At 30.2% G+C, this 11,996-nt stretch overlaps 2 protein-coding genes across 7 annotated transcripts; both read left to right on the top strand.

Annotated features, from left to right (window-relative positions):
• Window positions 1-262: 262 nt before the first annotated feature.
• On the top strand, window positions 263-7,701 carry LOC145939160 (uncharacterized). Of its 6 annotated transcripts, none has more exons than XM_083043377.1 (17): window positions 263-573; window positions 886-959; window positions 1,060-1,142; window positions 1,209-1,416; window positions 1,525-1,929; window positions 2,001-2,217; window positions 2,304-2,486; window positions 2,622-2,761; window positions 2,873-2,974; window positions 3,193-3,310; window positions 3,535-3,667; window positions 3,850-4,081; window positions 4,252-4,461; window positions 4,560-4,671; window positions 5,763-5,912; window positions 6,303-6,521; window positions 7,152-7,701. In XM_083043377.1, exons 1-17 carry the CDS (start codon window positions 397-399, stop codon window positions 7,314-7,316), a joined length of 2,928 nt encoding a protein of 975 aa, XP_082899503.1. In that variant the 5' UTR covers window positions 263-396; the 3' UTR covers window positions 7,317-7,701. The 6 variants fall into 6 exon arrangements, with proteins under 6 accessions (XP_082899503.1, XP_082899504.1, XP_082899502.1 ...); XM_083043378.1 differs by having other exon boundaries at window positions 2,019-2,217; window positions 7,152-7,700; XM_083043376.1 differs by having other exon boundaries at window positions 1,087-1,142; window positions 2,304-2,761.
• A 270-nt stretch (window positions 7,702-7,971) lies between these two features.
• LOC145939163 (esterase E4-like) lies at window positions 7,972-11,413 on the top strand. The gene is made up of 8 exons (XM_083043382.1): window positions 7,972-8,392; window positions 8,630-8,942; window positions 9,091-9,276; window positions 9,371-9,567; window positions 9,723-9,879; window positions 10,022-10,348; window positions 10,444-10,588; window positions 10,665-11,413. The coding sequence occupies exons 1-8, from the start codon at window positions 8,258-8,260 to the stop codon at window positions 10,831-10,833; spliced, it is 1,629 nt and encodes a 542-aa protein (XP_082899508.1). The 5' UTR covers window positions 7,972-8,257; the 3' UTR covers window positions 10,834-11,413.
• The last annotated feature ends 583 nt before the right edge of the window (window positions 11,414-11,996 follow it).

The raw sequence follows: 11,996 nt of genomic DNA, 5'->3' as shown, positions 1-11,996 counted from the left end.
CCGGATTCGCAGAGGCAATTCGATACTTCTACAACCGCTGGAGACGATTCGTGTTTTTCATCTGAACTTGATCTACTAAATCCAAAGTAACATTTCATTATTCCTTTATCTTATAGAAGCTATGTAATCTTATATTTTTCAAGAGTGACACAGTCTTGTCATAGTTTGCGATTTACGTATCGAGCGAGAAAGAACGAAGAGAACGATCGATTAAATCTTCTTAAATCGTCGTCGAGATCATCGTATTGCTATCAACATCCGGTCGTTAATAGACAAATCATTGAAGCAAAATTACGTAAGTGATGTAAGTGTAAATGAAATTCAAATACGCGAATCCGAAATGTGTTTTGGTTAGAAAATTTATGTGTTTCGTATAATGGAAGCGTCTGACATAAAATGATTTTGAAAAAAATATTAGACAAATTTTTTTGTTTGCCACAATCAATTTTTTACATACGTGTCACTTTGTGGAGACACGTTTTAGTTACTAGAAAAGCCGACCAGGTTGCCACGCCGCAACGTATCTCAAATATTGGATCTTCCGAATCGTATCTTCGTTTGAGAAAACATGAGGTAAAATAAAATATAAAATACATTTGTCAATTTAATAACATTTTGAATTTGAACTGTTTTGCATCAAAAGTATTTTAATATTAAACAAATTGTCACATTTGCACACATGCACGATCATTATTTAATCATTTTGTACATAACATCTGTTTTTTTCGCGAGAGATAAGAATATAACGTGTGTATAAATTTATAAAATTCCCCAATACTTTTTATTTTATAAAAAGAATTCTGGACAAGTATAAGTTTGATCTTATATTAGTTGAGGTACGATGAGTGTTCAAAATATATTATTTGACGAAAAAATATTTTTTAGCCACAAGTAACTTTCGGAGACAAACATTCGAGCGAGAGCGAAAGATTTGATCGTAAATTCAACGAGAAACTTTGGTAATTCATTAAAAAATTTGAATCTTTAAGAAATTATACATTCTCATTCATGGTCGCCTTAAAGTAGTAGCGCGAATCTCCTCTCATTATCTCGTTTAAGGCGCCTAATGTATTGTGGTGACAATAGGAAAGAAAATAGTACGCCACGGATTGTAAGGGTCATTCGACAGAATAGTAGGAAACGTAAGTTTTTATGATGAAGTTAGAATTTTTAGAGATCGACTCAAGCTGGAGCTAAACTTTTTTCAGTCGATCCTAAGGTAGATCGATCGGCAACATCCGATCAGCCGCGAGCTGACAATAGTAAAAACAGCGTCGTCGTGCTTTATCACGGAAGATCCAGCACTCCTCCGTCCCCCTCTTCGAAGGCTCTCGTTCGACTTTCCAAATCCGATCAAACGGTGATAGAAAAATTGCAACCAGAAGTAGCAAGATCAAGATCCGCATCACCTGACAAGTGAGTGAGTGAGTAGATCTTGGAGTGCAGTAGAAATTTAAAAAAAATTATTACGCGGAAATTTACTAAAAGAGAAAGATATCTTTATGCGAAGAATATTTTTAAAAGGACGCAGATCACAGAAACTCCGGAAAGTCTGTCTCCGAAATATCCGCTACGTCGACGAAGGACCACTTCTAGAAGATATCGTCGTGTATCGAGACAACACCATTCTTTTAATGTAAATATTTATCACGCGAATCCAGTGGAACGAATTGTGTCACCGCTGCAGCGTCATCATTGGACTGCACCTAAAAGTCAGATAGAAATAAATCCCAAGTATAACGAATCTGGATGTATAGCCGAGTCTAATACAGATCCTGTCAAGTTGCAAGAGAGAAAAATTATTTATCACGTCAACGAGAACGCGACAAATCAAAAGTCACAGAAGTGCGTTGAAGAGAAGAGAATTTGGAAGAAACAATGCTCAGCGGTTAAAGCCGCTGCTTCGAAATTTATAGACCATCGTCCAAAGTAAATTATATTTGGAATAGATATTCGGATAAATAATAATGCAATTGACGATATAATAATAATAACTTTAGTAATAATAACTTTGACAGACAAATAAAAGACGCTAAAAATCAGAAGCAATCGTCGCCTTGCTCGAGTGTAGGGTTTCCAATGCAAAAAATACAAACAAATCCCGAGGAAACAAACATTAATTCTACATTTATCAGTGTGAATGAAGGTAACGAGTCGAGTCGCGTGTTTCCCTTTCAAGCTACACCCAGCGGTCATCTTAAGATCATTCCGAATCAGGTAAAGAAGACCTAGTAGATGTTACAATGGGACATGTTTTTTACAAAAATGTCGGCCTCGAAGCAAACGTAGCATAGTCGTTTTAGGTTGTTTTCGAGTCGAAGAAATTTAGCGTTCTAGTTGCCGATCCGCAACACACGAAGGTTAACGTTAAGGCTGAGCTTAATCGATCCGACGTTGGCACATCCGTTTCCGATTCTTATTGGAATCAGACGAGATATATCGATCTTCCGCCTGGCGTCACGCAATCAACGATCGATCAGTTGCAGGTGGAATTTTTTTTCATTGTTAAATTTATAATTAATTTAAATAATATGATTTCTAATAACTTTGGTTTAATAATGTATGACGTTTCCACAGTCATTCTTGTCATATTATCTAAATATTGTTCGATCATGCAACAGGCTCAGAAAAAGTTACCTTATATCGAAGCAAGTTACAGATCACGAACGCACCCAAGTGCGAAATTTAATGTATCAAAAATGGAATCGGTGCAACCAACGTCTTATCAATTACCTCTAATGAATGAAGTACCACTCGCCTCGTTAGTTTTCTTAAATTTGCTAGTTGTCAATCTTTAGGAAATTTGTAGCAATTTTATTCGAATAATTGTTTATTTTTTTATTTTAAACTCTTCGTTCTTTTCATTTTGAAGGCTAGGATTTACGAATGAGCAACCGATCAATTGGAATAATATAATTCTTCCCGAGAAAACCGATTTATATCAGGAATTAGCTAAACGTATCACGAACTATAAGTAAGAAAAGAATCTTAAATAATAAAACTTTTAAATGCAAGATTTTTTAATATTTATCGCATTACAGATGTTAGATATTTCAAATAAATAATTTTGATTTTATTTAGTAAAAGAAAAACCTCTGGCTTGTAGAGCTACATTTACATATTAAGGTTGTAATGTTAAAATTTTAACACAATGTTATTTTATTAAAATATTTTTTCCTTTGTCCTGCCAAGAAATGCCGATTGCATTGTCCGAATTGATCCGGATGAGTATCACTGTCATCTTCTTGTTCTACAAAGTTACAGCGCGTTTTTCGATGCAGTAAATTACAAGGATCTTAACTTACCTGGCGTAAGATTTTATCTAAGTTTTATTTGTGATCATGTGTAGATAAAATTAACACTTTCAAAATGTATTTTCGGAATTTAAAAAAAGGAATTGATTATTTCTCGTATTTGAAAATTTATAATATAAACATAATTTTATTTAAAAGACAGTAGAGGGAAGGGAGATAGTACAATTTAAGATAAATTAAAATGCGATGGTTCATTTATATGTATATATAAAATATGTAGAGCAAGGTGACTTCTAAGGCGTTCTCTATTATTTATGATTGGATGATAAATCCAATAAACGAAAGTTATCAATTGTTACGAAGAGATAATATCTTGGAAATTTTCATGGCCGCGCAATATCTTGGCATTAAAGGTGTGATATTAACTTACATCTCTTTCATTTTAGAAGATGATACATTTTTTTTCTTCTGAAAATAGAGATAGTTATTAGGAATTGATTAAATATTTATATCTATAAACTAAATATAAAAAAATATAATGTACAATACGGACGCGGTTTTCATGCTAAAAATATAAGCATTGTATTTTCTGAAGAGTTAGAAGAACAATGTTGGGCATTCATTGATAATGACGAGCTTTTTTCCGAGGATACTGCCTTCTTATTATATTTGGAAGCAAAAAAGATTGGGAACACTGCGGTGATGGAATTGATGGTGCCGAGAATTATGAAATTTTTCTTGATGCTCGTTAGCACAAAAGATTTCTTGGAATTGTCAGTGGACGAACTATGCTTATTACTAAAATCCAATTATATTTGCGTTAATAGGTATGAAAATATTAAAACAATATCAGTTTTAAATATATGAAAAATTAAACAGTTTAGTCGTTAAAAATATATTTAAAATCCTATTTATTAGAAATAAATTACATTAATAAATTTAAAAAAATTTATAGTAATAGGTTACATAATATCCAATCTCCTTTTGTATATATTAGCGAAATAGAGGTTTTAATGTCTGCCGTGAGATGGTTAATGCACGATTGGAATGAAAGGAAGCAACACATGTTGGAAGTGCTCAAATGTGTTAGATTTGGGCTTATAGCTCCGTGGCAATTGGTAGATGTCAAAAGGAATCCTGAAAATCCAGAATTTATGGAATTAATGACCTATCCTGAAGTGCAAAAAATGGTGGACGATGGCCTTGCGTACGAATTCTATTTATAATTACAAAAGTCACAAAACAAATTATATATAAATAGATTAATGTATGAACAAATTGTAATTATAATATCAAATTCTCTAGGTTTGTTATTATAAAATATTGGTATGGTAATCAAACGGAAAATTATTACCATTGGATCGATTTACTTGGACTCAGTGAACCGATTAATCGCAATTGGGCAGGACAAGACAAAGTAATTTATGCTTTATTAATTTAAAAAATACAAATAATATTTTTTACTTGATATTCAATGTGTTGTTTCGTGCGAAAGTTATAAACTATGTTTAAGGTAAAAGACAAAGATATAATTTTTGTCAATTTTTGTTATTATTTCCTCGCTTTAGAATTACGTTACGTATCGCGAGTTTCTCTTGTATCTCGAAGAATATCAAAAATCAAACATTTTGGAATTGAAAGCGCGGAATATACGAACGATACCCACTCCTCCCAATTCTCCTCCTAAAGATTGTTCATCGTTATCGGAAAAAACACACGTGGATTGCAATCAAAACCATTGTTGTGTAGAATCGCATCCTTTAGGTATCAAATCGATACACAAAGAGAATTTTCTCTTAGAATTTACTATGCAGTTTAGTAAAATTAATTAAACCTGTTTTATATTTTATTGTGATAGATATTATTATTTTTATTGTGATAAATATTAATCAGAGAAATTCTCATAAAATTCTTTCCATACTATATTGTCCCACGATTATCATGATTTTCAGGGTAAATTCTAAGAGAAAATTCTCTCAGTGTACAAACATATCGCATATAAAATTGACCATTCAATATTTGCAAACTCGTCAATCCTTACGCGCCCCGTTTTAGAACAATACAGCGCAACACAGATTAAAACGCCAAAAAAATACGTGTCAAAAGTCTCAACCTCATCAGGCATAGTGATTCCACCTGAAATATTAACGGAATGTTTCAACAACATGGGAAGAAATAATAATATTAGAACAGTAAGTCGTCAATATGACGACTTGATCGATATAACTAAGAAAAATTTATATTATTTTACATCTCGTATATATATATTTAAAAGCTTTAATAACAGATTGTTTAATATACTATATCAATTTATTGATTTTATTATTCCATATTGGGGGATATTGATTTTATATATAATATAATTATAATAATCGTTATTTATACATATATATGTCTACAAGTTTCTTTATAATACGTCAAATACAGATATAGCATATGTTAACGTATTTACTTCTAAAATTATATGCCTTTATTTTCCTAGAAATAATGCTACATTTTTATTCTTAGAACAAAGCGCATTGTGATGGAAATAGAAACAGTATACCTGTCGTTCAAGATCCAAGGTATCTTGGAGCAGGTGAATTACCAAAAAGATCTTTAGATTTCCTAAAGAATGAAAAACACGCGTACAAACATCATCAGCGCGAGATTTCGATGGTATGGATGTTTTTATTTGGTAAAAATAAAACAAAAATTAGAGAATAATGAACAAAGATTGAGAAAAGAGTTGCGAGAAACTTGATCAATTTTCAACGTATTCTTTCATCTTATTCAACGTTTAATATGTTTTACGTGTTAAAATACTTGTGTGCAATGAAAATAAGATTGTGCAAATACTTTGACATACGTCATAGCTTCCCTTAATATAATACGCAGCAAAGTGCAAACTATTATATAATTGATCCTTACATAAAAGCAAATGATTAATAATTGTACTTAGGATCAAAATCGCTTTATCATTGTTTACGCTTTATAATTATTTACATTCTGCGAATATTTACTTAAATTATATATAAAAGGATTTAACATTTTTATTCACTAATTAAGCCAAAGTATGAAGATCGACAGGAGAAGAATGTTTCGGATGTTTATAGTCGCAAGCAGTGGCAACAAAATGCAATGTTATACACAAAGAAACCGCAAAAATTTACGAAAAAATTAGAATATATAGAGGATCGTGCGGATTCAGTCAAATCCGAAGAAGAAGCGGCTACTATGATACAAGCTACGTATAGAGGATATAAAGTTCGAAGAAAATTTGACGAAGTTAGTAAATGTACCCAAGTAGAACATAAAACTCATAATGACGTCATAATGACATCATCATGATTTTATTCATCGCTTAAAAGTTATCTGGACAAAAATGATTCAAAAATGATTTAAAGATGACAAAAGTAATCATTAGGTTTAAATCCCCTTAATATAAAATAATTGCATTATATGACTTTTAAAAAGTTTATGTTGCTTGAATAATTGTTATTAGAATATGTGTGAACAATAAACAAATAACTGTAATATATAAAAAATTTTTGCAAAATCACTTTTAAATGACGTCATCATGATGTCATTATGAATTATGAGTTTTATGTTCTACCTGGGTACTGATTAACTGTTTTGATTTGCATATACTTCGGAAATCTAACAGAAAAGAACTAATTAGAATATTTATCTTATATTTTCATGCCATATAGATAACATTCTGATTAAAGTCTAAAATTATAAAGATATAAAAGAGTCAAGATTTGATTGAACTTATAGAATAAACGTAAATGATAAAAAATTAAAGAAAACTAATTTAAATTAGTTCTTTTGAGATTATTAATTTCTCGTTCTTTTTTTCTTTCACTGTCGTCAATTATAATTATAATAATAGCTGATTATTTTATGATATTGTAGATTAAAAAATTATTTGTGGAGAAAAAGCAAAACGCTCAAAAAGTGGCTGAGTTGTTATCTGTGTCGACGAACCAATCCGGCTGGCCACTCCACAAAACATTAAATCCAGTCAAAATGTGTAACAGTGTTACGAATCAAAACAAAAATGCATTACATCATATTTAAAATGCAAATATTGATTGCATGTGTAATGTAACAAATGTTTAACAATAGACATTATACATATATATCAAATTGTTAAAAAATGCATATATCATTTATTATAGGAAAATGAGAATATTATTTCTGACATTTATGTGTGTGTGTGAAAAAGAAATCATACTTTTTAAAATAATTTCTTAATATGTCATGCAGTAATTATATTGACTGAATTATTGACAATATATAAAATGCAATAAAATTTAAGTTATTGATAAGATTTACTGTGAATTTACACATAGTACTATGTACGATGCACATAGAAATGATATCACGGATTCTACAATAAAAAATATGAAATATATTTCTTATCTTTAGAAGATAATTTCTAAAATACAATTTGAGATATAAGCTTACATATTGTCAACAAATCAGAGTGATGTAAACTTTATGATTTCAAATATTTTCGAAATATAAATTTTGTTGACTAATTTGAATACATCTTAAAATAAAAACTTAAACTTTCGACTTCTGATTTATTGTCGTTGTGTATGTAGCATTGTGTTGTGTAAGTTATGAAACGATTATATACATATTCAGATTTATACACACTGCATAATGCAATATTGCTTATCACTATGTTAATCACGGTTTTATCTACTTATATAAGACCGTAATGTCAAAAATATTTGCATTGAACGTATATAACCAGTGACATAACTACATTGTTGGGGGTCCCCGGGCAAGCGATCGTGTACAGTGTACATACATACACGCTACACGCTCCATTCTATTCATTTCGAATAGCCCTGGATACTGGATATTTAGGGGCCCTTTTCAAGCTGAGGCCCCTGGAACGTGTATCCGAGCTTCTCATAGGTAGTAGTTACGCCACTGTATATAACAACAAAGTTGGTTGGAAGATAACAGTAGCTGGGATACTTACGACAGAGTAATTCATATCTGTCATGGAAAAACCGGTTGTGATCGTAAAGCAAGGAAAATTGCAAGGAGACTTCGAAGACAATGTTCTCGGTTCTCGTTACCTCGTTTTTAAAGGCATACCATTTGCTGCTCCGCCAGTGGGCGAATTGAGATTCAAGGTACATCTTATCAAATCGCAAAAATTGTGTAATCTTTTATGCATTTCTTATATCATGTCTCTATTTTCAAAATTACTTCACGATTATTCTAAGATTCGCGTATTAAGCAAACAATAATAAACACGATTTTAATTATTTCAATATACTTATTTCAATATATGTATATATCACAATTATTGTGGTTTGTGTAAAATCTCGTCTCATATAGAATCGCACTTTACTATTATTTGAAATTAGGATCCCGAACCTCCGGCTTCCTGGGAAGGTATCCGAGACGCTTCCAAAAATGCCGGTGATGTTTCTGTACAATTGCAAAAGATTCCAATTCGCGACAATTGCAAAAGATTTCAAGCGATAATTGGCAGCGAAGATTGTCTTTATCTTAACGTTTACATACCTTACAATATTCACCAGACGACACAGAATCCAGTTATGGTTTGGATTCATGGTGGAGGTTATTTTTCTAGTACTGGCAATTACGGACGACCTGATTATCTTATGGCAAAAGATGTCATTGTAGTGTCTATAAATTATAGACTTGGTGCTTTAGGTAAAATATATTGCACTTCCAACAAGGCATTTATTTTTAAAACGTTTACAAATTTCTTATCGCATATTTGTGCTTCAAGATGTGCAGCAAACGACACGTGCGTGTTCTTTGTTAATCGATGTACATTATAAAGTCTCTATTTTACAAGGTTTCTTAAATATTGGTCATGAAGTGGCAAGCGGAAATCAAGGCTTGAAGGATCAAGTTGCCGCATTGAAATGGATCAAGGAAAATATCGAAATATTTGGAGGAGATCCGAACAACATCACTATTTTTGGCGTTAGTTCAGGCGGTTCATCCGCGCATCTATTGGTGCTGTCGCCGTTATCTAAAAGTATAATACGCTTTTAATATTAATAATAAAGATAAAAATAATGAAATATTCTAGTTTATATAAAATAAAATATTACCGTTACTCGTATATTTAGATCTCTTTAATAAGGCCATTCTTCAAAGTGGTATGGCTACATGCTTCTGGGCGCTAACAGATAATGCAGAAGCTAATGCTTTTGAGCTCGCTTCAATGCTTGGTAACGATTCCAAAGATCCTATAGAAGTTGTTGACTTTCTTAAAACGGTACCTGCCGACGAGATCGTCAGACTGCAGCATAAAGTTCTGACGGAAGTAAAAATTATTCTTTTAATATGTATATAGTTTTATTTTATTTTATCTTTAAGCACTGAGTTAACTTGATGTATCATTTAATGTGCAAGAATTTATATTTTGAATATTACAAATTAATAATATTATCATGCTGAATAATCAAAATTATTTTGTAGATAGCGCGCATTACTAAGATCTCATTTGGACCAACGATTGATGAAAAAGCAAAGAAACCTTTCCTGCCTTGTCCTATTTCTCAGTTGCTTAATGACGACAATGATATACCAATCATAATTGGTTATACTTCTCACGAAAATATCATGTTTCTTGAAGGTATCAAAAGATTACCGAAAATACTGATTTTATACTACAACGCATCAACGCACAAATATATATCGCGTGTTTTATATAAAATTTTCAATACATATGGTGGTTTGTTTTTATAAATTAATAGATAATTTTTCTCTACTCACAGATACCAGTGAAAAAGCTTTAAAGACACTATATGCAGATCTATATCGTTTCATAAAAAGCTTTGCACATTTGCAAGACTCGGAAAAGATAACGCGATTGACGGAGCAAGTTAAGAAGCATTATTTTCATAATAAGCCGGTTACTAAAGAAAGTATTCCAGCTTTTATACAATGCTTAAGTGACTTGTATTTTTATCTTCCTATTAAGAATTTTGTGAACGATCAAAGAAAAAAGAAAAAGGCTCCGATCTACTTATATAATTTTTCCTACGTCGGTGATGAAATGACTATCACGAAACTTATGTATCGTGATAATCTACCTATGATTGGTAAATGTATAATTTATAAAACTTTTAAATCGACCAAGTTTGAATCTATCTATTTATTAATCTATTTATTAATTTTTATATAATTTATATTTTAGGAGCATCTCACACTGACGATATGTCATATCTTTTTTACCTGCCAAAATGTAAAGTAGATGATCCTGAACCGCCGGCAATTGGTACAAAGGATCGAGAAGTTTTAGAAAGTTTTACGAAAATGTGGACCAATTTTGCAAAGACAGGGTATAAATATTATATATTATAAATTATTTGTTAAAGATCGTTTTAAACAAAATAAAATGACTCTTTTATCTTTTAGAAATCCTACACCTGTCGTTGATGAGCATGTTACTACTATTTGGCTACCGGCAACAGCTGATAGCTTTAATTACTTGGATATTGGCGATACTCTTCAACTTTTAACAATTACTGATTATAATAGCATATTCGGAGATTTAGAGTTACAAGAATTTCACTCAAAATATTGAAGGAATGTTTCAGCAACATAGGCACAGAAATAAAACTCGTAATAAAAGAACAATTAGTCTCATAATCCGATTGAATTGATAAATAAGAAAAATTTATTTTACATCTCGTATTTGAATACTTTAATAACAGATGGCTTAGTGTGTACATATATATACCAATTTTTTAATTTTATGATATATTGTATTTAAATTGATTATTATACATATGATTACAATAATCGCTATTTATAATTGAGGAGAAATCATCAATAAATATAGCATATATCAACGTATTTATTACAATTAATTTTCATTTTCATAGAAATAATGTCATTATTATTCATTTTTATTTAAAAAAAGACGCAATGCGATGGAAATAGAAACAGTATATCTATTATTCAAGATTCAAGATATCGTACAGATGAATCACCAGGAAAGTCTTTAGACGCTTTAAAGAATTAAAACAGTTACTATAATACAGGCTGGAATATATAAAGTTAAAAGAAATTTTAATAGAGTTAATAAATGTACTGATTAATTGTCTTAATTTGTTTTTTGCATACACTTTGAAAATATAATAAAAACTTATTAGAATATTTAATTTGTTTTTATTATCATGACATATAGATAATATTCTGATTATATGTATTTAAAATGTAAAATAATAATGATATAAAAGAGTTAAGATTTGATTGAACTAATTGATTAATGGATATTCAAATGATAATTAAAGAAAAATAATTAATTTAGTTTTTTATAGATTATTAATTTTTTGTTTTTATTTATTTTTCTTTTTCACTGTTGTCATTTACTGTAATAACAATTGATAATAGTAAAAAATGGTTAATTATTTTACGATTTTGTATGATATTTTACGATACTAGAACAACACAAGCGCGTGCTACGCGCGCGCCATTCTTCGGTTTTATGTTTATTAAAAAATAATATAAAATTTGTTTAAACTCGATTAATATTTTTTCATAGAAATCAACTGATTAAAGCGTTAATTTGGTAATTAAATTTTAAAATAATATGTTAAAATATTAAAATAGTAAAATGTTGTAAAAATGTAAATAATATGTTATAATATCTTATTCTCGAATAATATTTTTTGATGGAAATCAGCTGATACCTTTCAAAAATATTAATCCAGTTTAAAGTATTATAACATATTATTTAAAACT

The sequence above is a fragment of the Prenolepis imparis genome, unplaced genomic scaffold, assembly GCF_030444845.1.
Source record: "Prenolepis imparis isolate NDT839.2.m4 unplaced genomic scaffold, iyPreImpa1.0 SCAF_7, whole genome shotgun sequence".
In the NCBI taxonomy this organism is placed as follows: domain Eukaryota; kingdom Metazoa; phylum Arthropoda; class Insecta; order Hymenoptera; family Formicidae; genus Prenolepis; species Prenolepis imparis.
Note: the sequence above shows the minus strand (reverse complement) of the source record. Positions and strands in the feature narration are given on the sequence as shown.

What these genes read in the sequence shown, in the direction of transcription:
- LOC145939160 (XM_083043374.1), top strand. Translation starts at nt 397, where the DNA reads ATGATTTTGAAAAAAATATTAGACAAATTTTTTTGTTTGCCACAATCA. An exon ending in AATTATATTTGCGTTAATAG is followed by an intron (nt 4,082 to 4,251) that starts GTATGAAAATAT and finishes TGTATATATTAG; the next exon opens with CGAAATAGAGGTTTTAATGT. An exon ending in ATTGGGCAGGACAAGACAAA is followed by an intron (nt 4,672 to 5,762) that starts GTAATTTATGCT and finishes TTTTATTCTTAG; the next exon opens with AACAAAGCGCATTGTGATGG.
- LOC145939163 (XM_083043382.1), top strand. Translation starts at nt 8,258, where the DNA reads ATGGAAAAACCGGTTGTGATCGTAAAGCAAGGAAAATTGCAAGGAGAC. An exon ending in AGCATAAAGTTCTGACGGAA is followed by an intron (nt 9,568 to 9,722) that starts GTAAAAATTATT and finishes ATTATTTTGTAG; the next exon opens with ATAGCGCGCATTACTAAGAT. An exon ending in ACCAATTTTGCAAAGACAGG is followed by an intron (nt 10,589 to 10,664) that starts GTATAAATATTA and finishes TTTATCTTTTAG; the next exon opens with AAATCCTACACCTGTCGTTG.